This window comes from Silurus meridionalis, chromosome 9, assembly GCF_014805685.1.
Source record: "Silurus meridionalis isolate SWU-2019-XX chromosome 9, ASM1480568v1, whole genome shotgun sequence".
In the NCBI taxonomy this organism is placed as follows: domain Eukaryota; kingdom Metazoa; phylum Chordata; class Actinopteri; order Siluriformes; family Siluridae; genus Silurus; species Silurus meridionalis.
Window position 1 is genome coordinate 24888551 of NC_060892.1, and position 25280 is coordinate 24913830.

The window sequence follows — 25280 nt, forward strand, 5'->3', positions numbered from 1 at the left end:
AAAGTTTTCTTATTTTCGTCTGCCCAATTTATATCATTAAGATTTTTTGCCTGAGGAAAGCCTGATGTGGTCATCTACTGTTGTAGGCCATCTGCCTCAAGGTTCTCCATGTTGTCCATTTTGAATTGCTTCTCTTTAGGGCAGTGGTGGTTTAGTAGTTAAGGCTCTGGGTTACTGTTCATAAGGTTTGGGGTTCAAGTCTCAGCACCACCAAGCTGCCACTGTTGAGCTCTTAAACAAGGTGCTTAACTCTATCTACTCCAGGGGCACTCTGTAGCCTGTGCTTTGACCCCTGATCTCTGACAAGTTGGTATATGTGAAAACTAAGGTGGGGCTAGCTCAGTGGTTAAGGCTATGGGTTACTGATTGGAAGGTAAGAGGTTCAAGCTTGGTATCGCCAAGATTTCTCTTTTGGGGCCCTGAGCAAGGCCATTAACACTATAAGCGCCAGGGGGGCTGTACCATGGTTAACCCTGCGCTTTGACAACAGCTTCCTGACAAGCTGGTGTTTGCAAAAACTGAAGAAGGGAGCTCAGTGGTTAAGGCTATGCGATACTGGTCAGAAGTTCAAGCCCTGGTATCACCAAGCTGCCTCTTTTTAAACCTTGGTGCTCCAGGGGTGCTGTATCATGGCTGACCCTGCGCTCTGGGATATGTAAAGAAATAACAATTGCCCTGTGGGATCAATAAAATATTTAAAAAAAACTATATAAAAATAAGATTCGCTGTAGCCTGTTTAGCTTGAACTCTCCTGCCACCTTTCAACAGCAAGGTGATTCTGCCTGCATGTTTTCTTCTCGTTTCGAGGTTGTTGGGTTTTTTGTGTGTTTGTATGAGAAAGAGACTGTAAGCATGCCCTTGTGTGTGTATGCTTTTATTACTTCCTCTCTTCTTGCTCAAGACATCCCTGAGAGTGTGTGCAGCTGTGTCCTTGTCTGTGTTTGGGTGACTGCTTGGGTTAATGCATCACCCATCATCTGTTCTGCATACAGACCCACCTGCTCCAGCCAAGCCTGCATCTCCAAAGCTACTAGTTCATCGTGATGCCCTGCACCTTTCCTCTCTGCCACGTCCTTCCCTATCCGTCGCTTCATCCAATGACTCGGGTCTTGATTGCACATCTGGAACCTGCAGCTTTCCCACAGATGGCTGTGGCGCGTCACGGAGAGCACGTAGAGGTCTGCAGGGACGAGTACACGGTAAGTGAATTGCTCAGAACAGCATTGTCAAGGACGTATAGAAACGTTAACGCACACGTGTACGAAGTGTAAAGGAGGTTTAATGTTAATTACCGTAATTTTTTTACCAGGGCCCCCAACACCCAAATATTCACATAGGGCCATCTGCCAGACCCCCTCCTGAGTTGTGTAATATTAGTGACCCTGCTTTGCTTGCCACTGTATGATGTTAGCATGAAAAAAAAATTTAAGAAAAGCTGGTAGAACAGTGCTTGTGGATGTCGAAAGGTTTGTGACAGCCTCTACAATGGAAGAAGACACAGAACTATTGTTTACTGGAGCTTTGCAATGCTTACATTTTAATAGTAAAAGAGCATGAGGTAAGAATTAACTGGTTTTATAGTAAATTTTCAAGTCGTGTTTATAGCCTTGCTTTGTACCGAACAATAACGGAAGCTACAAATATTTTTTGGTCTCAAAACATGTTGGATATTTCCAAATGCAGCACTCCGACATTTATTTTCCTCCAGCTGCATGATTCAGCAAAATGGCAGGCAAGATGCGCAAACTCTGGTAATTTGATACACAAGTCACTAACGTGCAAGCCATCCAGGATTGATATTCCAAAGCTGTCTCGGGTGACTTTGAGCACAGAGTGCTTGGCGGATGGTGGCAGATGCTCGCTGGAGAAACTGAGATAGCGCAGAAGCCCCGAGATCATTAGCAACAAGGAGAATTATATATCTTTTTTTTGCATTTGCATTTGCACAAAAAAAGTATGGCAGTACAGCACACCAGAGCTTTGTTGTTCAACTTCTCACTAGCAACCAAGTGGACAATAATGAAGACTTGGTGTGTGTGTGTATGTATGTATATATATATATATACTTTGTTAAACCAAACCTAACTTTTGCTCTTTTTCGGTGACCTCAATATGAAGGAAAAATTACTTCTGCGTTTTTATACTTAAGCTAAGTTTAACTTATGTGGGCAGTCCAGTAATATGCACTGAAATACTGTGCTGAAGTATGGAATTTTAACTTGATCGATAACCCGAAGTAGCATTTGATAAGCACAAATATTGCTGCAGTACAAGAAAATAACTTTCTCTGCGTACAATAGTAACCTTTATTTTTAAAGTGGTGTCACGGGTCGTAACTAGTGCTATGTTTGTAATGCGTCCTTACAGTAATTTCATACAGTAGTTCTCACACTTGTACAGTATTAAAGGTAAATTTAGAATCGTAATGGGTTCTCGGTGTGTCTCTGGGGAAATTCAAATGCTCTTTGTAAAACCCTATAAAACAGGAAGTTTCTAACTATCCAAAGAACTATTAAAGAAGAATTAGCCATGCCTTGTTAGTGCTGTTTGTGGTATCTTTAGCAAAAACCTTCTTATGGGTTAGAGCTGCAGCAGATCGGGAGACAATCACAGGATCACTGAGCGCAAGGCAGATAAGACACTAGTCTATTTTACACTTGGACACATTCATATGCTTGACCAACGCTAAGGACCGATTAGCCGAGCCAGTTAACACAAAGAAATGCTAATGGGAGGTGGGGGGAAAAAAAACCCCGGACAAATCCAAGTCTTTGAATAAACAGTAATAGAGAATAATGCTAAATGTTAGGATAAGGCCTCATGTTTGTGTGATACCAGACTCAGTAAGAGCATTATGACATCTTATACCAAGTATTGTCACAAATGTCCCCATAAGACTAGTAATGGTGTTGGAGTGTGGAAGTGGAGATTGAGGGAGGTTATAGATTTGGGCCAGTCACCAGTACACTTCTCTATCAAGGTCAATCCAGAGAGGGCCTTTACCAACAAGCCCCAGCTGCTCCAGCTAATATGGTTGGCATCTGCCCCTGAAAAATGTGCCACACGCCCCGATGCGCTCCTACAGAACACAAAGGACAACGGGTTAAAGAGGACCGATAATGTATGTCAGCCATTAACCTATCCCAGTTGGACTTGAGCTATGAATAGTTTGTTGTGACCTGAAAGAACTCCAGACAAAGTTATGCAAACATTATAGTGTAACATTTGAACCTTTTTTCAAAAATCAATTGGATCTAGACAAAGGACAGCCATGCCACTGCTGTCAGCATTCTGGCTACTAAAGAACTGCAGAGACACATTCATCACTTTGCGGCTTCATATTTGTCGGGAGAAGGAGTGAATTTTGCACATTCATAGGCGTACTTTGGCAAAGCAATCTTCAGCCCGAGGCTTGCGAGGCCAATCTCATAAATCTGGATTCAAGCAGCATCTTTGAGTAAAAGTCACCAAAATGTTAGGGTACTTGGGAGTTATTTGTCTGTCTTCAGGCATTTGTACTGGCTTGATGCTGCCAAATACCAGGCCACATACACATTACGGTTTATCCGTGACAAAACAGAAAAAGGTGAGCGGAATAAGGCATGGTTTTTTTTTGTTGTTGGTTTCCTAGGGTGCTGCCCAAAATGTAACTGAAAAGCACAGCCCTGCATGTCAATCCGTCCTAGAGAAAGCAAACAAAATCTTTTATATATGTATACACACATCAGCCACAACAATAGACCCAATGGCAGGTGATGCGAGTAACATTGTTTATTGCTGCTAACAATAGCACATTGTCAAGGGCTGGGATATATTGGGCAGAAGGAGGTGAACAATCGAGTTCTTAAATGGATGTGTTGGAAGCAGGAACAATGGGCAAGCTTTAGGATTTGAGTAACTTTGACAAGGGCCCAAATGCAGGTCTAGATTACTGGGTCTCTAAAATGGTAGGCCTGTTACAGGGTTCCAATTATACACTTCTTTGTACCTACCAAGTGCTCCAGAAGTCTCGTTGCTTTGCAGCTTCAGATTGTTCAGAGTGCCCTAGCTGACCCCTGTACATAATCAAAATCTCCCCCAATAGGCAAATTAACATTCATGGTATTTCCTAATGGCAATGTCCTTTTTTAAAAAGGATATTGCTCTTTGCACATTCACACTGCAGTCTTGTTCAGGAATAGTTTCCAGAATGAGTTAAAGGTGCCCTTTAAATTCCCCAGTTTATGATTCGATCAAGTATTTGTTGGATGTACTAGAGTCTGATTCATGGAGGCCCCAGCTCTTGACTTGCAGGCCTTGATAGATCTGCTGGTAATGTTTTTATACCAGATATGGAGGTGGTAGCTTAGTGGCTAAGGCATTGGGCCCTGCTTTGAGACAATGTCTGTTGTGAAAGTGTTGCAGAAATAAACTTGGATCGGAAGGTTACAACTTCAAATTCCAGCACAACCAAGCTGCTCCTGCTGGGCCCTAAAGCAATGCCTTTAACCCTCAACTGCACAGTTGTAAGTCACTCTGAATAAGGGGGTCTGCCAAATGCTGTAAATGTAGATACCAGAGCACACCTTCAGAGGTTTTTTGTAGCATATGTTGATGGGTCTGTTCTGGTGGCACAAGGGGGATAGATGGGTCGTGCAACATAGAGTTCCTTCACATTTTCCCTGTGTCAAATATCCCAAAACTAACTGTGTCCTTGTCCAGCAAACCCACTAAGGTGTGTCCACTAGTTGGGCCTGTGTCGAAAGCCACCAAGAACAGCCACCTCATCTAATTGACCTTCATTGCCGAACGGAGAACAATGGAAGCCAGGTTGGCAAAAGGCTCTTTTCATCTATTCCAGGGCACCACATGGTACTGGATTGGCATTGAAAGAAAATTGGTTAGTTTTTTTTTCTTTTTTGGCATGTTTCTTTTTCAGGTAATTGTTGTGAAATTGCTAGCCTTGTCATGGCCTTGATGAATGGATCAGTTTTGTATTTCATGTCCATTGAAAAGGTGTCCTAGTTTTTTTTTTTTTTTTCTTGGGATCTGAAACCCCAATGTCATAGCGACCATGTGGTCAAGTGTCTGTTGCGCTTGGCTAAGCCAGCATGTTTGGTCATAAAAGAAAAAAGAATTCTAAAAACCTATGTCCTTGCTCATGCAGACTCCTGACCATGTAGTGTCTAGCAGAGAATAGCTGTTATTCTCATGGCACATTTTTAGTCTAGCTGGATATAAAGCCAAAGTGACCTCTGCACAAGTGTTTGTGTGTGTGTGTGTGTGTGTGTGTGTGTGTGTGTGAGGTGTGAAATAGCCTATGCAGAAAAGCCCACTCAGGGCACTAGGGAAGCCAGTAGGCATATGGTAACTGTGACCTCTTTTTCTTTTCCTTTTTTTTTATTCAATTCATTTTTCCCAATTTGTCATTTTCCGTTCGAATTAATGTATCGTTTCCCCCCCCACACTTTGGCTAATCTCGTTGCGTTTTTCCAATCTCCCTCAGATCTCATCAGCAATCAGTTTCCTGTCTGATGCTTATTCATGCGCTCTGCTTTAATGTCTTGCTTTCTTTTCCTTCACTGTGCACTCCCGCTCTCCTCACCCTCCTTCTTTAGTTTTCCCTTAGCTTTCTTTTTACTTTTACACTCTTTTCATCATCTCCCCTCCAAGCTGCCACCACATGTAATTCATCCTAATGTGACACGTGAACTTCTTTAATCGTAACAAAGCCATTAATCAAAGTGTTTGTATGTAAATGGCAAACGGCATTTGCAAGGTATTTTTCTTCCAAATAAATGCGTAAGCCACCGTTTTTATGACAAAAGCTTTCTATCTAAACAAGCGTTGGCACCGAAAAGTAGTCATGCACGCGCTAAGCTTGTTCAGTCCAGGTTGGGTTGTGAGAGTTTTAAGACGTCCTGCAAAACTGGAATTGAAGATAACGTCCGTCCCTTGATGTACACCCTCGCCTAAAAGCTTACTCTGTCAACATTTCAAACGGTCTAAAATTATGCGCCCCGTGGTGCACAATTTATGCCTATCCCACCCTTTATGCCTGAAATATGATCAATCTTGTTCCAAATGGAGAGCCGGAGCGTTTCTATTCCGTGTCTTGTAAGGTAACGCATTAGGTTGCAATTCCGTTGGCTTAGTGGCACGGCCGTTTAAACATTTATGACGATACATCACGATATATGGTGCTGTCAGTGCACGTATGGCTTGGGGGCATATTGCCAAAGTGCCGAACGTCTCCGAGGGTGGCTGTTCCGGAGCTGTGGAATGACAAAACTCCGGTCTTGAAGTATTTATGACCTCGGAAGGCACAAAGCCGAGTGTTCTTCTTTATTTTCGCTAGGCAAGTCTTGCCCTAGCTGACAAACGTAATCCCTTCTGCGTTGTAGTCGAGAGGTGTTTATAATGTGCCGTGTGAGCCCCGGATCAGACGACACACAGGCTCTCTGACTGCTGTCTCCTCTAACATTCTTTGGCCCAGTGAAGGGAGGGTTATTAGAACTACAATACTCGTGCTCACAATCGCGTGCTACATAAGGAGTCAGGAGCATCAGGATACATCCTTTGTATTCTGCGAGTCTTATGACCAGCATACAGGAAGCGAAAGAAAGTACAAGAGGTACAAGTCTCCCTTTTGAATTTCGGAACAGCGCCTGGATTCAGGAAAAGAAAAACACCAAGCGTGACTGTCACACAATACAATTAATACCGGCGCGTTTTCCGGACCGATCACACTCCGCCGATTTTCCAAGGCACATCCTGAATACAACGACTTGTGCCCGACGTGGGAAGGGTGCAAATGCGACATTTGGTTTAAATGATCAGATAACAAGGTTTTATTCTAAAATGTTAAATATTTCATTGTCTCTCAAATTCCCTATGTCTTGGGGGTGGGGTTTGAGGGGGAGCAAAACAGACATGCGTATGCTGGCCTCCTATAATTTTATGCTCCAGTATTTCTGTGTATGAGCATCCGCTGTTGTCGTGGTCCAGAAGCTCACACACACACACGTACGCACATATACACACACACCAGCTGCAGCCTTGCCACCCATGGCATGGGCATAAACCCTGCAAATTTAATGGTTCAAATGCAACATGGCCTGCCATCTGGGTTGGAAAACTTTTTCCTGAATGCTCTCTCTCTTGCTCTGATTAACCACATTTTGGAACACTGAAACAGATTTAATCGTTCAGGAACACGTCTGCGTTCCGAAGAACCGATGTTTGACAAGCAAGCGATTGAAAATGACTTCTGGAGTGATATGAGCTACTTGATCATGAATTTGTTCATAACCTCCTGAGCCATTCAAGAATTATTTCTCCTACTGAATTTCACTGCAACAGCAGGATATCAGATATATTCGATCAAATCGAAGCCCATATTGAAAACACTTGAAGATGATCCAGGAACCCGATCCACCTGAGGTGAAACGATACATGGATATCGTCTTTCGCCTCAGATTTGCACATCCGAGGCCATTGTGTTTGTTTCCTTATGATGCGCTCTATTATTATATGGCTTTTGCTAATTAGTTTTCCGCCGATGTTGCCATCCTTTGACCATGGGTAAGGACAGACTTAACTGTTCCACTCTACTACACAGCACATGTAAAGCCATCAGTGCCTGCCTGTAGGACACTGGATTTGGCAACAGTCATGATCCTTCCTCTGTTCATCTGTCACTCAGGGACAGGCTCAAACAAGCCCGGACACAGGAAGAAACACTATCCAATTAATCCATCTCGTTTTCACTTGGCCAGAGATTAGTGGTTTCTCACGGTACTGGGATCCTACTTTTGCCCACTATTTTTATAATAAATGCGATCGGAGTTCAGCTCGAGATTAACTTAGACTTCTAAGAGCCCCTGACCAGCGTATAAAGCGAACTTTAAAATGGAACCTTTAAGCGAAACCCGTAACATGATCCGGCTCCTGATTTTACCTCAATCGATCAGGAAAGAAAGGAGAGTGGAAAGATAAGCGCAACAGCCCTACGGTCTTTATTTCACAAGCTAGGAATGTATGCTTAATACACGAGAGCAAGGTGGATACCTGGCCATCAAAACAATATGGGGTCTGTCTCTTGTTACCACAGTTTGGAATCTCACAATTTTACAGACTGTTTTTCAATTTAAGAGACCCAAACACTGTTTACAGGGAGGTGGTTGCTTTGTGGATTTGGGGCTCTGAACTAATGACCACTCCTGGGCCCCCATAGCTGCTCAGTTGTATGAATGAGATAAGAGGTGTTTTTCAACTGCTGACGATATTCCTATATGATAAGATAGAAGAACCCATATTTCCTACACAGAACCTCTGACCTCCTCAACTCCAGTGAGTACATTTGGGATTAACTGGAACACAGACTAAACCCCAGACCTTCTTATCTTCTCAACATCACTACCTGATCTCCCTAATGTTCTTTCTTTTCTTTTCTGATTGATCAGAATAGCCACCCCCCCCCAAAATCTAGTAGACTTTGCAGGTAAATGGAGTTTATTATAAGAGCAGTGGAAGAACCAAGCCAGTATTGATGGCCATGTTTTTAGAAAAAGATATTCAATGACAAATTGGGGTGTAAAGTATCTCAAGTATCTCCAAACTTTGTAGCTTAACACAAGGCAAGATATTTAGTTAATGGTATATTGGGTGTTCTAGTACAATGCAGAAGAAGAACAGATGTTTGAAAATGTGGGCATGGGTCAAAAGGATCAATTCCTGGGCTACACATTCAGGGTTATGGGGGGCCACAGGAGCCGGGTTTGGGGATAATCTTTCCCTCCTCCAGAGATTTGGATGGTCCTGAAAACCCATTTTGATGTTTTGCTATGGTTGTACAGTCTCAAGATGAATCCTGATTTCATGCTTAAAAGATCAAAGATCAGACACTGCTTGACCAGTCATCTTTTATGTCTATTCAAGTCTGGTCACGTATGTTAAATTTTTTTTCAAAAGATCTAGATCTGGAAGTGTGTGGTGTTTTTTTTTTTTGTTTGTTTGTTTTTTTTCTTTTTCTAATGTGGATCTGATGACTTAAAATAAATAAATAAATAAATAAACCCAAGAATAAATCGTAATTTTTTATTCGACAGGCGCTAACGTAACGGACGACTTTTGTAGTGTGGCCTAAGACATCACAACAAAAAACTATTTCGGAAAAGGAATTTCAGCACACACAAGCAGGAACAAAAAAGAAAAGGAACAAAGCCATTAATGTGGAGCTAGTCGAAATGTTAGCATAAAAACATAATTACCCAAACCATGATATCCGTGGATTCGCAGGAATTCACCTCACGGCTTTTCTCTTTTCATCCTTTCGAACGACGGTTCAATACAGCCGCTTCCGACTTTACCCTGAAAATGGTTTTCTCGTTGTACTTTGCAAAGGAAATTATATTATGTTTTACTTTTCATGCTTGCTTTATTCCTCACACATCTTTTATTGACGGTTGCTGTTCAAGATCATCAGACCACCAGAAGCCAGACAGAAAAATGGTGCTCAGCGCAACGCTCGAGAGATTTGCTGACATTACAAGCACAATTGTAGTGTTTAAGAGGGGGAAAAAAATCGCTAAAAGTTGAGCAGTGCTGAGATTCCAAGCAACGAAGGAATACTCATTTGATTCGTAATTTCTCTGATGAGCTCTGGGGTGACGTGTCTGAGGAAATCGAAGGATTCAAGCTGATGATATAATACAGCTTCAAGGTGCTCTCTTGGAGAATTGTGTATAATGCAGTGCAATCATAATTGTTTGTATCTATCTGATTTCAGATCTATCTGTAACTCTATCCAGAGTCAAACTTGGAGTGGGTGTGGCCTAAATATATATTTAAACAAACAAACGGAAAATGTATGCTAACATACTGTATCTAGAAACAATGGAAAACCTTGCGATTTCTCAGCTATGGATGGGATAGATAGAATTGATAAAATGGATGGGATGAATGAGATTAGGTGGATGGAATGAATGGATCGAGGAGATCATTCAAATGGAATGGATGGGATGAATGGAATAAATGGGGTGGATAAAATTGATCGGATGAAGTGGATGGATAGGATTACATTGATTGGTGGGATACATGGATAGATAGAATGAAGTGGATGGGATGAACTGAATGTGATGCGATGGATAGAATGGATTGGAGTAGATGGGATGGAATAGGTGGAATGGATAGATAGATGGTTGGGAATGGATGGGTTGAATGGGATGGGTTGGATGAATGGATAAATAGGGGGGAATGGATAGGGTGAAATAGAATAGATGGATGGATGGATTGATAGACTTCCATCAATCCATCCATCACACAACAACTCATGTACATTAATGATCTTTTTTGTCCCATAAGTTTAATATCTATTTTCTTTCTTATTCCCAGTTGGTATGAGGTTTTTATGGTTTATTACAACCAAATTTTGGAATAATGCAAATCCTTTTAAATTAATTGTTGCCAAATTGCTGTGTGTATAAGTTACTTATAAAAGTTTCCAAGTATGGATTTTGGTATATCCACGACATAGCCAACAGATTCGGGACACCTGACATTTCCAGCCATATGTAGTTATTCCTTAAACTGTTACCACTAAGTTGCAGTCATACAATTGTATAGGATCTTGAATTGAGCTAGAATTAAATTTTCCCTTTCACTATGAGTAGCCTGCAATATAGTTCTGACCTCTATTGTGGATGAATGAGTCCAAAATCTTCCCAGAAGACTGGAGGATATTATAACAGTATATGGGGATTCAATGTGAACAAGTTTAGTAACAATATTAAATGCAAAAAAAGCTACTGTTCATGGATAGAAATTAGCAGGAAGTTCATAAGTATTCTTCCTCCCAAGCTTCAGCCATTTCCTGAGTTGATTTTAATCACATTTCCATTAGTTCAATATCGAACCTCATTAAAAAAGCATCAATTGAATGCTCCTGTTCCTGCATTGTTGACACCCACACAAACCTAAATCTCAATTTAGCCCTGTTGGTAGGCAATGTTCTGCTTGAATGGTGTTGCTGACAGGGTGAAAGCCTTGCCAGTTTAAGACACAAATGTATCCTTGATACATGCTGAATGCAAATAAGTAAGGTTTTGATTTGGGTTTGGCTGGGGGTGAGGGGGGCAGTTTCTGTTTTTTTTTTTTGGGGGGTTAGTTGGCTTGGGTTTTGGGATGTTTTATGTTTTATAGGGGTGCCTATAGATTTAAGTGGGGAGTCGGCACAGTTTCGGTTTTGGTGATTGAATGTTGGGTCAGGGGTGGTTGATTGTGTTTGGGTTTGTAGAGAGCTTTTTTTAAGGTTTAACTGGGGGGCAGTTTTTGGTTTTGTGCTGGTGGACACAAATGTACGCTTAAGTCCTGCTAATGGCAACTGAGCATTTGGGGTGGTGTTTAGGTTGTGGGAGTTTAGGCATTGAGGCGTTTCAGATTGCTTGGCTTTTAGCGAGGTTTGGGTTTAGATGGGGGCTTTTTTGGGTATTTGATTGGCTAGTTCGGACAGTTTGGGTTGGGGTGATTGGATATGGGTGAGGAGTTTGGGTTTTTGGGGGTTTGGCTGGGTGGGTTTGGTGTTTTAGGATAAACTTTGAAAATATTTTTGCCCTTTAACCAAACATGTCTTCACCCAATGTTTGTTTTTAGATAAATAGAATGTGATCGATGGATAGAATTTTATGCGTTAGAAGTACTGAAGGATAAAGGAAAAAGTCAGTTCATGCACATGTGAAAAAAATTTTTAAATTCATTTATACTGCTTTGTTTGCATCTCTTAACCTATTACCAGGTTTTATTGTGACACACAGAAAGTACAGTACTTGCCCTCCCTTGAACACGAGTGCTTTTACAACAGCGAACGCTGAAGAAGCTTCGTCACAATGGGCCCCCTGTGCAGAAGGGTTTTACTCACAATGCCTTTCCAAATAAAGAATTTGCACGAGCAAATCCTTCCACATCTTTAATACATTTTTCTTTTCATAATCATTAAATGTACAGTGGTTAAGGCTCTGGGTTTCTAATCAGAAGGTCAGGGGTTCTAGCCCTGGTATTGCCAAACTACCACCCTTGAGGCCCTTAAGCAAGGCCTTTAACCCTCTGTTTCCCTGTGGAATCAATAAAATATATTTTCCTAAATGCTCATCACGCATGTTGGGTCACGAACCCTAGTTTAAGCAAACCAAGTGCACCGCGTTGGGCGTCAGTACGGATTTAGCCTAACAGAATTCCATGCTACAATTTAGGAAAAAAAAAAAAAAAATCGCATGCTGCCTGACAAGCGCACCAAGAGCCTGCTTTCATATCTGACAACTTCCAGGCAGTGTGTCTTATGCGTGCTTTTGTGCAAAGAAATCGTTCGGTCAGAACACTTCCTGTGTGTGCGGGTTCTCAGAGGCGAAACGACGCCGAACGACATATTCTGATGCATGCGGCTTGTAGTTGTCTCCTCCTAATTACTAAAGACATGCCACTGTCAGCAGTGTCATGCCAGGCTAATGTCTCCTCGGAGGCTGACAGCCACCATGTCAGCCTGTTCGGAGGCGGCTGCATCAGTGTTCCCGAAGATGAAGCGAATTAAAATTCTGTCAAGGCCTCGCAAACGGTCACTTGAGCCAAAAAAAAAAGAGAAAAGAGAAGCAAGGACTGTAATTACCATGTGTTGTTGTTGTTTGTCTTTGTGCTTTATAACAAAGCAAACTTAATTAGACATCTTCAGGAAAAGTCTCTCAAAGAGCTCCACATGTGTCAACAAGGTTTTTTATTTTCGGTTTCGCATAAAAAAAATATTCATTGAAATAATTTTTGGTGCCGCTAATGCTTATTTGCGTGCTTACTTTTTTACCCTGAAGCAAAATACGTGTGTGTGGACCTCACATGGGTTATCCTACACTTAACATTGAAAGAGGAATGACTCTGCAATTGCTAGGCTCTTCTAATGACAGCGTCGTTCATTGATCCTTCTTCCTGGTGTCGGTCAATATCACACCATTACCACAGGAGCAGGCTTTTCCGGCTGATGTTTGATATCTGCCTTACCCGGTCGCATGCAAATGTTTCCTCAGAAGAAACACATTCCTCCCTTGCTTCCTTCCTTCCTCTTCGGCTTCCTCCACCTCCTCCTCCAGCATGTTATCCAGTAAGCACTATTTTAACTTTTCCTCCCTTTGCTACGTTTGATTGCCATTAATGCAAGACCATTACGTGTACCACTGCTCTCGGACGGCCCATTAGCCACGCGCCGTGCTCCTGATCCTTGCTCTTGACATTCTAGTTCGGGCTGAGCTTCGCCATGCAGAGCGTATCGATCGTTTTCTTTGTCTACCGTAAAAAAAAATTATTGCAGGAGGTGATGTATGTTTCCTTTTTGCAATTCCTTTTTTTTCAGTCGCGCCCGAGCAAGGCGACATCCTCTAAAATGGCACCCCGAGTACTCCTAATAAACAGTGGCCTTGTGCTAACAACCTGGCAGGCTAATCATAACAGTACTGTATGCAGCCGGAACCTAAGGCCGTCACATCCACACTGACACTTTTTCAGACAGGTGGCCTGATTAATGCCTTCCTTAACCTACTATCTTCTCCCGGGTTCGGTATCGATGCTGTCGACAACATATCTAGCTGACAGCAAATAGGTCAAATAGTCAGAATATCCCCTTTATTAGCTGTTCCTGAAGCCAGGACATCTAGGTATAGATTTGTGTATTGGAGGACCAAGGATGACGATAAGGAGGTCATCAAGATCTGCCGCTGTATTGAAAAACATCAGGTACACTTGATGGAATAGTAAAAGAGTGGAGAGATCACTAGCTGGGGGTCTGGGCTTTACTTTGTACTTTGTTGTATTCGTTTCTAATGTTTGTTTAAACCCTAACGTTTTTTCTAAGATGACCGTACGCAGTTAGCATCGGAATCTCACCCACCCCCTGCACTTCACATGTTAGTGATGGGAAGATCAGATTATTGTATCAACTTGGTCCTTGAATCTCGTTCATCAAACTCAATCATCGAGTCATTGAGTTCAATTCTTTGCTTTGATCAGGAAAAAAAAGCAATGTTACATTTTTAATAAGCAGATCCCCCAACACATGTACATACACAAACTTTGACTATAGTTCTAAAAATGAAGAAAATATATATACAGACATTTACTTTACGGACTTTCGCGGATACAAACAAACCTGTCCTCAATGTGAAATTTGTCCGGAGTCGAAAAAAGAGAGCCGCCGCGAGCTAGTCCTCGATCATAACGAGCATTTTTTAAAATTAATTTTTATAATTTTATTGTTTCATACAAAATATTGTATTCAGTATTTCAATTTGTTTTAGTATATTTTGTTTATTTAAACGAATTTATTGCTTTTTCACCATTTGCATAGTCAATAACTAACACAGTAACAACTTACGAACAAATTCATGGTACAAACGGTCGTTCGGGAAGTAACTCGTTCGTAAGGTGGGGAACGCCTGTATGTAACTGCATAGCATCTATAGGAGTCACGTGACAAATTAACAAACGACTCAGACCAAAGGACCCATGAGATGAACTACTCGATTCTGGTTCCTGTACTGTACATAAGCTAGACAAATTTTGCGATGCTAGTGATATTAGCTGACACGTAAAATCTATAAATTATAAATACATAGACAAACACGATAGAGTCCCAATATAAGAATCACAAACCTGTTCCACTATGATTATGCAAGGCTTGTTGAACACAAATACTGACCAACTCCAAACGTTCTTATGTCCCCACACCGCAAAATCTAGTGGAAAACTTTCCCCCCAATAATTTTGTATTAGAGCAATCAATGGTCAAATGCCAACATGCTAAAGTTTTGGTCATGTACAGTGTACATTTCTACACAACCAAAGATGCCGAACAACCACTTTTGATTTGGTCCTGAAAACAAGAAGTGGGATCCCATTTAACAAACTACTCCATGTTTTATTTATGCATGATGTGCAAGCTTAGCCTTTTAAAACATGTGACTTTGCAACAATCAGGAAATTATAGCTTGCCTGTTTTTTTCTTTCTTTCGATAGAGTTGTAGCCTTGCTCGTGTAGCAAGAGATGTTTTGAGCATTGAAAAGCTTTGTAGCTTTGCTTTTTTATTCTTTTTTTTATGTAACATTCCATGAAAAATATTCAATGAATGTTGCAATGAAAAATTCAATGAAACTATCAACAGGAAGCAAAAGAGATAAAGAACAAAACCATGGTATAAAAAGATGGGAGAAAAAAAAAAAACAGAACAGGTTCAGAAGGTGCCGGTGACATTTCCTCAAATCCCTCTGAGCAGCAGTATCACAGGAAGCCCGGTCGTAACATCTGATATTTCCGAATTGATTTGGCGGCTTCGCTGAAAGTTGCACATTGCAACTGGTGAAAATCCGTTTGATGAGAATTGGATGTCCTTTTTATATTAAACTTGCGTATGCATTCTTGGACATTGGCGACTTTGACTTGGACATGTCATTGCACTCGCCATATTGGCATATAGACAATCATAATGGATTTCCTGTGTGTACAAGAATACGGCGCAATAAATTGCACCATATTGCCTCTTAGCACGAGGGTTCCCCTCAAACATTCAAAATCGTTTCACGAAGCCTTGCCAATTTAATGCTATTGAATTAGCTGGTTTCTTCTTCTTTCGGCTGCTCCCACCACAGCGGATCATCGGTCTCTATTACCCCCTGTCCTCTACATCTGCCTCTTTTAAAAATAGTACCTGCATGTCTTCCTCCACCACATCCATAAACCTTCTCCTTGGTCTTTCTCTTTTCCTTCCTCCTGGTGGTTCCATCTTCAGCATTCTCCTACCGGTATACCCTATGTCCCTCCTCTGCACATGTCCAAACCATCTCAATCACGCCTCCCTCACCTTGTCTCCAAAACGTCCTAAATGCGCTGTCCGTCCGGCCGTTCCATACGTCCTTTCCTTCCTCGTTTGATCATTTTGATAACAATCCAGTCTTCGGATCCAAATGGATCAGCAGAAAATGCAATAAAATTTTCCTCATGATTGAGGTCGCAATTACCTTTTTAAGCAGATACCCTTAAAATAGAAGAGAAATATATTGATTTTTTTATTTTTTTTCCCCTGGGTTGAACCTGTAGCTAGGCAGACCGAGAGATGCACTCGAAGATTAGCTAAAGTCCCAGGATTTCGATATTAACCTTTTTGAGCATAATGTTGGGAATCTAAGCCTGTCCTCCAGCAGACCTCCGGTGAGCTCTGCTTCTCTAATTAGCTGCCTGACATTTCACTTAATGCAGTAGGAAAAAAAAAGATAGAGGGGGGGAAAAAAAACAACATGGGTGATGATCTGATATCAGTAATTGGAAGTCACTTTTTTATTTTCCCTTTTTTTTTTTCTTCTTGGGTGTTGTTCATCTCGTCGATGGCGCCGGGGTTTAATTCTGATGCCTGTGGAGATATCATTAAAATGAAGCGCCGCTCTATTCCCGAAGGTTGTCTTGAGGATTCTGCTCTAATCACGTGCCGGTGTCTCTGCACGTGGAATAGTGTGTGTATACATTCAGAGAAATGAAGTACAGCCTGGGATTAGCGCACCATGAAGACGGATGTGGGAAGGCGGGGGGTGTTTTTTGAGAGGGACGTATTGTTTTGCCCTGCTTGTTCTGTGGCTGTTTGATGACATGAGGCTTGTTGGCACCCCTGGCTATGATTACTTTGGGTGCTAGGCGTCTCGTCGCAGCCACCTTCGCTATCAAATCAAAGTCGAACCGATCGTCCTTGCTCGAGCTGACAGCTTAATTTCCTGTCACTTGCTTCTGCGGTCCATCTGATCGTTGTCATTAACACTGATTTCTGAAGTGCCTACTCCTGGTCTACGCCTGCTTATAACCCTGCCCTTGTCTTTTCTTGAAGGCTATATTTTGAAAAAAGAGCATTCCTGGCTGAAGGTCCCTGCTCAGAGGTACGTCATGTATCCCATTCGGAGTTGATGCTGACATTAATAGTTAAACATTATTTAGAGGCGCTCAGATTTTTCAGCTATGACGTCTATCTGAGATATTTCCAGCCAAGTACAGGGCATCAATCATCCTGCTTAAATGCCTAAGCTATACATTATGTGGAGAATGGTATCGGGACATCTGCCTTTTCCAGTCATGTGTCGTTCTTCCACAAACTGTCATCCTAAAAATGGAGGTGCACTAGTGTTTAGGAGGTCTTGATTTGCTAGCTGAAAAACTAGGAGAACCAAAGCTGATCTACCCAGACGATTCCTCTGTGCAGCCAGCTCCATGAAGATATGCTTAACATGGGTTGGAAGATCTTGAGTGACCTGTTATCTAATTCTGAATTGGAACTCTGTCTGCACCCCAGGCCTCCGCACTTCCTTCTACATCAATTGCTCAACGTTACGAATGCCTTGTAGTCTCCCAAAAATCTAGTGGAACATCATCTCAGACGACTGGTGGGTATTTTACCAGCAAATGGGGATTAAATGTGGAATGGGATGTTCCAAAAAAAAAAAAAAAAAAACAATCTTATGGTCAGGTGTCCACAAAATGTTCATTTGGTACGCTCCAAGTTTCTTCCTCTAAAGAGCACAGAAGCACAGACTGTGTTCAATTCCTTCTCATTTCTTCTCTCTCCTTAATTAATATCTGCCTCAGGGCTACGTATAAACAAGACAACACCAAAAAATGAAAATGAAATCCCCCCCACCCCTTTCACCCACTTTAAAGAAGATAAATATTGTAACATGCATTATGCATTCTTTGGTGAACGTCCTTAATTGGTTCAGAGCGCTGCAGAAGGAAGCACACGGTTCTTCATGAGTGTTTGGGGAAAGAGGGGGGCTCAGTGGTTGTTTTGACTTCTAATCAGATGGTTGTGTGTTCAATTCACAGCACTGCTCAGCTGCTACTGTTGGGCGCTTGAGCAAGGCCCTTATCCGTCTACGGAGTTTTGTAAAAAAATAAATGTTGCTCTGGATAAGAAAGTCTGCCAAATATCTTGAATGATTTGGTTTTGGAGAAACTGTCAATAGCATCCTGGACATGCTTTCAAATCAAGCATTAGGTCCATGGTTTGCTGCCTGAGCTGAGGTTCCTCTGGTGAGGTTTCTCATGTTCTCTGGTTTTACCTCCTAGTGTATTTAACCATTTAAGAAGTGCACTTGGGTCTAAATGTCCATCTCAGGACATCTGTCTCCCCCTGTGTACCCCAGTGTTACAAGCTCCACCCTGTCCCTCAGACCAGGAGACAACAGGTACTCAAGAGAAATAAATAAATCCAAATAATGAATGCATAGTCAGTGTTTTGGCAGAAAGTAAAGAAGTGCTTGGAGATGTGGCTTTAGATGGATCAATGAGGCATGTATTTGTGAGAATTTTTTTGAAAACTTCGGAAGCCCCCCAGAGCCATGCTTTTTTTTTTTTATTTTTTTTTTTATGTTTTTCATGGATGTATTCAAGCCCTGGTATCACTGAGCTGCCGCTCGTGGGGCCCCTGAGCAAGGCCCTTAACACTCAGTGCTTCAGGGGAGCTGCATCATAGCTGACCTGCTCTCTGACCCCTGCTTCCTCACATCACTGGGATATGCGAAGTAGAAATTATGATTATCTTTCTGTCAGACAGACAGACAGACAAGTCAAGAGTTAAAAGCCTCTGGACTCTTGATTTGTCTGTCTGTCCTTAAGGTTTGTGTGATCAAATCCTAGCACCAACTCATCTGCCATTGGTGGACTGGATGGAATTAAATTAAGCTGAGGCCATCCAGCCCCGGTGTATGGATGGCTCAGTGCTGCTGAAGCATTACCTTTAGTCTATTTTTGCAAACACCTGACCTTGCTTGCCATATGTGGTTCTTCTCCAAACTTTTACCACAAAACACACAATTAAATTTTAAAATTTTTAGTTTTTAGATGCGCTGTATTAACATTTTTAGGGACCCAAACCCGTTCCAGCATGTCCGTGCCCCTGTGCACAAAGCGAGCTCAATGAAGACATGGTTTGGAGAGGAACATCTTGAGTGGCCTGCTACAGCGCTCTGATCTCAACCCTACTGAACAGCTTTGGGATAAATTGTAACGGCACCCCAGGTCTCCTCACCTACACCTGACACAAATTCCCATAAGCACGCTACAAAAATGTAGTGGAACTGCAAGGGAATTGCAAGAGCAAATTCGGACTAAATGTGGAATGCGACGCTCAAAAAGCACGTAACGTACCAACCAGGTGTCCGCAAACTTTTGGCAGTACTGTGTGTTTTGATGTATTCTAGACACGTTTTCTGTTCGCAATTGATTGAAGCCCATGGTTTACTCAAAAAGCCGTTTATCACAGTGTCACTCTGCCACTTCCTGCTGCCACTCCAGCATGGCGTTCGCCTGCTAACTTTACGGGTCATTTGGAAACCAAGACGGCGCATTCGCTAGACACGGACACGGCACGTCTATTCACGAATCGCCGAGGATATTTAAATAAAGCTGCTCGTCTGTTTATTTGAGTGAAGCATTGAAAAGCTGCCTGAAAACTGCCTGGCTCCGAGCCTGAAGTAGCTGGGCTGTGCTCAAGAAAACCCAAGAAAAAACTCCACTTTGACGATCAAGCTGCCTGGTGCCCTTCAGCTAGCTCGCGCTTTAATCTCGCTGTGTGTTGGGAATGTGAACTAATGAGATAAATTAGCACTTATTAGCCTAAAGCTAAGATATCATCTGTGTGCGGAGATAAAAAAAGAAAAAAATAATACAGATTCCTTATGTGTAGCTTTAGCAAACGGGGAGACTATGGAAACTTGTATGTGGTATCCCCCAAAAGTATTAGGACACCTTTTCCAGATATATGTACTACATTTTTAGACAGTTTTCACCAAGTTAGAGCTGCACAATCGTATCGGGTGTATCTTGGATGCTAAAGCGTAAATTGTTTTCCTTCGTGTGAAGCAAACTAGGAGGTCCAAACCTCTTGGAGCATGACCTGCATGACCTGTGCACAAAGCTGGCTCCACGAAGAAATGGTTGCACACCCCAAGTTGTGGAACGTCTTCCCGGAAGAGTGTCGCTTTCCAGCTAATTGGGACTAAATGTATATGTCTGATGAAACCCATACCGGCGGTAAGCACTAGGGCATGTAGATACAGTCAGGAGTCGTGTGTATTAAATGTATTAATTTGCTTTTTATTCTTTTTTTTTTTTTTTTTTTTTTTTTCTTCTTCAGATAGATCACATAGAACACAGCCTTAGACAATAGCAGTTAAGCTTATCCATACAATGTATGCCTCGTTTCTTTCGCCAGGCGTCTGCCGGATCCCTGGTGTGTGACTGTGTGTGTGCGTTTGTGTGTTTAGAATTGGTTGAAACAGCAAAATTATTATTTTTTTTTTTTTTTTTAAATGGGTTTCATTCAACTACTCATCGAAGCCCAAGACTTCGACGGCCAAAAATACCCCCGGTCTGACTAATGCAGCGATCAATCCCTCTCCATGCCGAGCTTGTGTAATTAGACAATAATGAGGGCGCAACTGCATTATGCTGGATCTCCAACTATGTGTTGACCTCAGCAAACTTCTTCTCCATTAGACAGCAAATAGCTCGCAAAAGGCCTTGGTAATAAACCATGCCGTTCCACCTCAGTGGGAGACCTGAGCAGGAGTTTTTTTTGGAAACGTGAGACACCTTGGGACGGTCTTCAAGGTTTGGATTGGGAATGGAAGAAGGTCCAGGTCGTCAGGCAGACACACAGACACACACTAAGTCAGAAAACTGCATCCACAACTGCACAACACATGGGAAAAAAAAATTAAAAAGGAGCAAACTTCCCGAGCGAGTCGAGTGCGACGGCAGAAAAGGAAAAAAAAAACAACCCAAACAAACGGAGGCAAACAAAGTTATTTCCGTCTGGCTTCGGGTTAAAGTGCGCATAAGATCATCCTCTGCTCTTGAACGTTTTTTTGTTCGAATTGAAAAGGAGTGCAGCGGCGTCGCGCAAGCACCATACCGACAATGAGGAGTCGGATGCCGCTCGGAACTCGGATCGCTTCCTGCCTTTCATCATTTCCGTCAGAGGTTATGTCTGTGGGGGGGGAGTCGGAAAAATATCGCTCGTTGTCGTGGATCAAAGAGGTAAAAAAATAGAATAAAGAAAAGATCATTTAGAAAAAAATGTTTTTTTTTTCCCTTCCCTGATGTGAAAGGTGCACCTGGGTGAAAAAAAGAAAAAAATAATGTGGCTAAAGAAATAAATACATATAAAGCAATAAATACGTGAAGTCGATCAGTGATGTAAATATGAACTATTCAAAAAAAAGCTTTGTTTTCTCCTTTTTCTTTTCTTTTTTTTTTTTAAATAAATAATTTACATCACTAATGTATAAGTCAAATGTCATCAGGTGTCCTAAACATTCAGTCATTTGTTTGTCAAGGTCCTGAGGGTTGGAACCGACAGGAAACTCATAAGCGCTTCGTTTCCTGTTCACGCCCATGCCGTATTTGATCAGCTACCTTCTTTTACAGGCTTTTTTTTTTTTCAAGGGAAAAACAAATTTTAAAGCAGTTTAGTCGGTGTTTTGCTGAATCAACAAAAAAAACTAATTCTTTCCAAAAAAAGAAAAGCTAGGCTAGGCTAGTCGCTCAGACTGATGTTAATGCGGAAAAGCCTCTCCTTGGTACAACGGAGCTTACGACAGATTTCCTGTCGTTTCTGTAGTTTCGGATGGTGGAGATCTCGTGATTGGATTGTGATGGCGGCGCGTTCTGGTACGTGACGCGAACGCGCAGATGGCTTCGAAGGCCTTGGATGCAAACGTCCTCAAGAACCCACGTGGTTTCTGTAGAGCATTACAATAGGCCTATCAGTGTGAGCTTTTCTCGGTGTGTAAGGCAGTATCACAGGACGGATAGGCGAGGATTCAACGTCGCGTTATGAATGGCAGGATTTGATTTGAAAAAGAAAAAAAAAAGGAAAAACATCCAAATGACCAGAAATTGTCACAATTTAAAAAATAGCTGCCCTGTAAGTTTATCTCAGCATTGCAAAAAAAAAAATATAATAATAATTTTTTATAGAAATGTGCTGGCTGAATAAGCTGTGTTAAAGCGAATAAACGTGTGTGTGTGTGTGTGTGTGTGTGTGTACATGTGTTTATATATGTATATATAATGTGTATATATTATATATTTAAAAAAGCCCCGCTAGCGTAGCTGTACGGTAGCCGGATCGCTTGGTGAGAACACAGACAGAGAAAGGACAACAAGTAGGTAAAAAACATACAAACGGCAAAACAGGGAGAAATAAAAACGAAAAATACGGACAGCAAAGGAAACTCACAGAGTTTGACGGCTACTAAGGCAACAGTTTGCCAAATACAATATAAGCCCATGTATACTGCAACACAACTATATATTAATTTAATAAAATACACAATATAGCTCTTGTACACGTAACAATTTGGCTCATATGCACAGAGATTGCAGGAGGAAAGAGAGAGAGAGAGAGAGAGAAAAAATCAATAAAAATGTCATTTCGGTGTAAACACATTAAATCGGATACATTTTGCACATTAAATGAATATCGTGAATAAGTGACACGTGAAGGGACATTTCCTTTTTTTTTCCTTTTTTTTTCCTTGGAATTTTCTTGGAACCGGCGTCCTTTTGCAGCGTAATAAATATCATTAACGACTGCATCTTCGGCTTGAGTACGCTTTTTTTTTCTTTAAAAAAAAAAAAAAAAGGTATAAATATTTTAATATCTGGACACTATACATAAGTTCATATATGTATATATTATATATATTATCTATATATTTATAGATATATTTTTCACAGTCGAAGGAAATATGTCCCTAATATACAGAATTATGATTGCCTTAATTGAATGTAGGACGAGTGGAAGGTCACTGTAAAAGGAGTGACGAGTAGGAGACGAGGTTCGAAAGACAAGTGTTCACACAAAGGACCAATGAAGAAGGGGGAAAAAGAGTAACAGCTTCACCAATCTGGAATGTTCCATATACACGTATATATGGGAGGAGGAAACACGGCTTACACGTATGGCTAGAAATGGCAGAATGAAGAAATGGGAACATTTCGTAAGTAAGCACCCCCGGGTTGCCACTACCTCCCCATTCCCATCCCCATCCCCGGTAGATCCCGAGATAGTCGGAGATTATTCAATGTTTTCCGTACAATGTTATTACAAAGTCTGAACAAAAGAAAAAAAAAAACAGTAAAAGCGTGGTTCGGTCTTGGCGAGATCCAACCGCATTTTGGAGTGTTCGAAAGTTTGTTTGCGATTGTCTTCGGATCGACCATTTTCTTGCGGTTTGTGGCGTCTCCGAGTCGGAAAGTTATTTCAGAGCTGGTGGGCACTTGAAGAAAAAGCTTGCTTAAGAAGCCTGAAACTCCATAAGAAACCCTTCCCCTTCCCCAAAAGACAACATGGCATCCAGAAAACCTGGCGTTATTTTTAATTTTTTTGTTGTTTTTAAACAGTTCATCAAAAGTTCTTCACTGTCCTGATTCCTTTGTCCAAACCTCATGAGCACCTCACTCTTTGAGAGTGTTTTCTAAGCTCGCAGGCTCTCGCCTTTTTCTCTGTCTTCGTTTATTGTAAGATTTTTTCCCCATCACTGTCTGAGTCTGTTCACTTTCTCATCGCTACGGCCTCGTTTCCTCGGCAGTCCTGCAGAAGTTTATCGATGTCTCTGACCACCTGCTCGGCGTCCATGCCTCCTCGGCTCGCCTCTCCGTGCTCCAGCGCCCCGTCCGGCTCATGAGTCGTTTCCTGGCTGATGCGTGAACGTGCCTCCAAGAGCACTTTGGCTACAGGATCTGATGCGACAAGCGCACAGTAACCCTGATCTCTACTCGGCTTCCCAGGAGATGTGTACAGTCCGTTCGGCCCTTCGTAGTGGCTGGTGCTGGGATTGACCTCCGCTCCGTCTGCAACGCCTTTGGTTCCCTTGGTTGGGCTGCACGAGGCTGAGGGCACTTCCTGAAGCAATGGACTGAGAGCACGCTTGCCCTTGAGGTAGGGCTTGACATTGGCCACAAGGACTGCATGCTCCCGTCGCTCCTTGCCAAAAGTGCAGAAGGTCTTCTTGCCGCTGGGGTTTCCTGTCGCCTCGTAGCTCTCTGGCTCGGTGGCCACCGCCTCCATTCCTGCAGGAACGAACAGGTTTGTGCGGTAGTCCAGACCTTCAGCTTGTGCCATTCCCGGGGCTGGAAACTGGGGCATCCAGCAGCGGTCTGAGTGACCCAGGACCCGGCACTCATCAGTGCAGTTCACGCAGTCTTCTTCTGCAGAGAAAGACAACAAAGACACGGTATAGTCAATGTCTTCATGATTGAAGTTTTTACATTCAAGTGCAAGTAGTAGTGCCACTTGTCAAAGACCAAATTGGATGGCCAAGACTGGCCTCAGTTCACCTCATGCTTTTTCTGTCTTTGAACAAGTTTAGATTGATTGCTTAGTATTTTTTGATATACCAAGGGAACTGTTAAGTCCCAGTATCTTGGTATCACTACTCATAACGGGGTACTATTTCACCAACAATTACTGCTGCCAATTATTTCCTTACCTCATCAAACAAGCCAAGCTACCGGTTTTTCGTGTTGCTGTTTCTATATAAATGCTCAGCATTCAGATTACCTTTGCTCTCCTCAGATTTCTTGACCCCCGGATTTTGTGGCAATAACGTAAACTGTGGCATATGAGACGATTCAAAATGGCAAGCACGTAATAGAAGCTGGAAATGAAATCATGCTATTGTTCGAGTGTTTTGAATGTCAGACACACGTTTTGGCCACTTCAGTTCTTTTGCTTTCTCACATTCCCATGGGTTAAACAATAGGAACTTTTGAAAGGGGAGCAGGACCTAAGCGGGACGTAGCACTGTAGGTCATCAAGTCTAAACCTTCTCATCTGTACATTTAAGGTTAAAAGACAGAGTGAGAAATGGTCACAGTTTAGATACATAGTCCATTAAGAATTCTAACCACCAAAGAGCTGATATTTCAGAAATTATTATGCACTTTATATGCTGCGGGCTCCCCTGGGAACCTCATTTTCCTTTTTTTTTGTGCAATACTTAACCTGGTACTCTGAGTTTCCTGACGTATCCGCTACTGACATCCTTTTAGTAGCCGAGCCGACTCGGCAAGCCTTTGCTGAGAAATTATGCATCAGGCAGACTTTAAATAAGGTGTGTTCTCTGTAATGCCAGTCCATGTAGTCTTGCAAGGCAGGTCGACCACCCCTTCGTTAGACCTTCTGGGATATTTTTCAACACAAGTGGTCGAAGGTCATTTGGTCACC

General features: G+C 42.1%; 1 protein-coding gene and 1 long non-coding RNA gene across 3 annotated transcripts in view; one reads left to right on the plus strand and one right to left on the minus strand.

Moving 5' to 3' along the window:
- LOC124391084 overlaps positions 1-25280 on the plus strand; it is a 39177-nt gene that overhangs the window by 523 nt on the left and 13374 nt on the right. Inside the window, exon 2 of the long non-coding RNA XR_006926900.1 lies at positions 993-1199. This is a non-coding gene — a long non-coding RNA (uncharacterized LOC124391084). The remainder of the gene's footprint in view (positions 1-992; positions 1200-25280) is intronic.
- Positions 20127-25280, minus strand: part of pcdh17 (protocadherin 17) — a 62581-nt gene continuing 57427 nt past the window's right edge. For both annotated transcript variants that reach the window (XM_046857418.1, XM_046857417.1), the window contains exon 5: positions 20127-24262. In XM_046857418.1, coding sequence (XP_046713374.1) covers positions 23607-24262 — 656 coding nt within the window. In that variant the 3' untranslated portion in view covers positions 20127-23606. The remainder of the gene's footprint in view (positions 24263-25280) is intronic.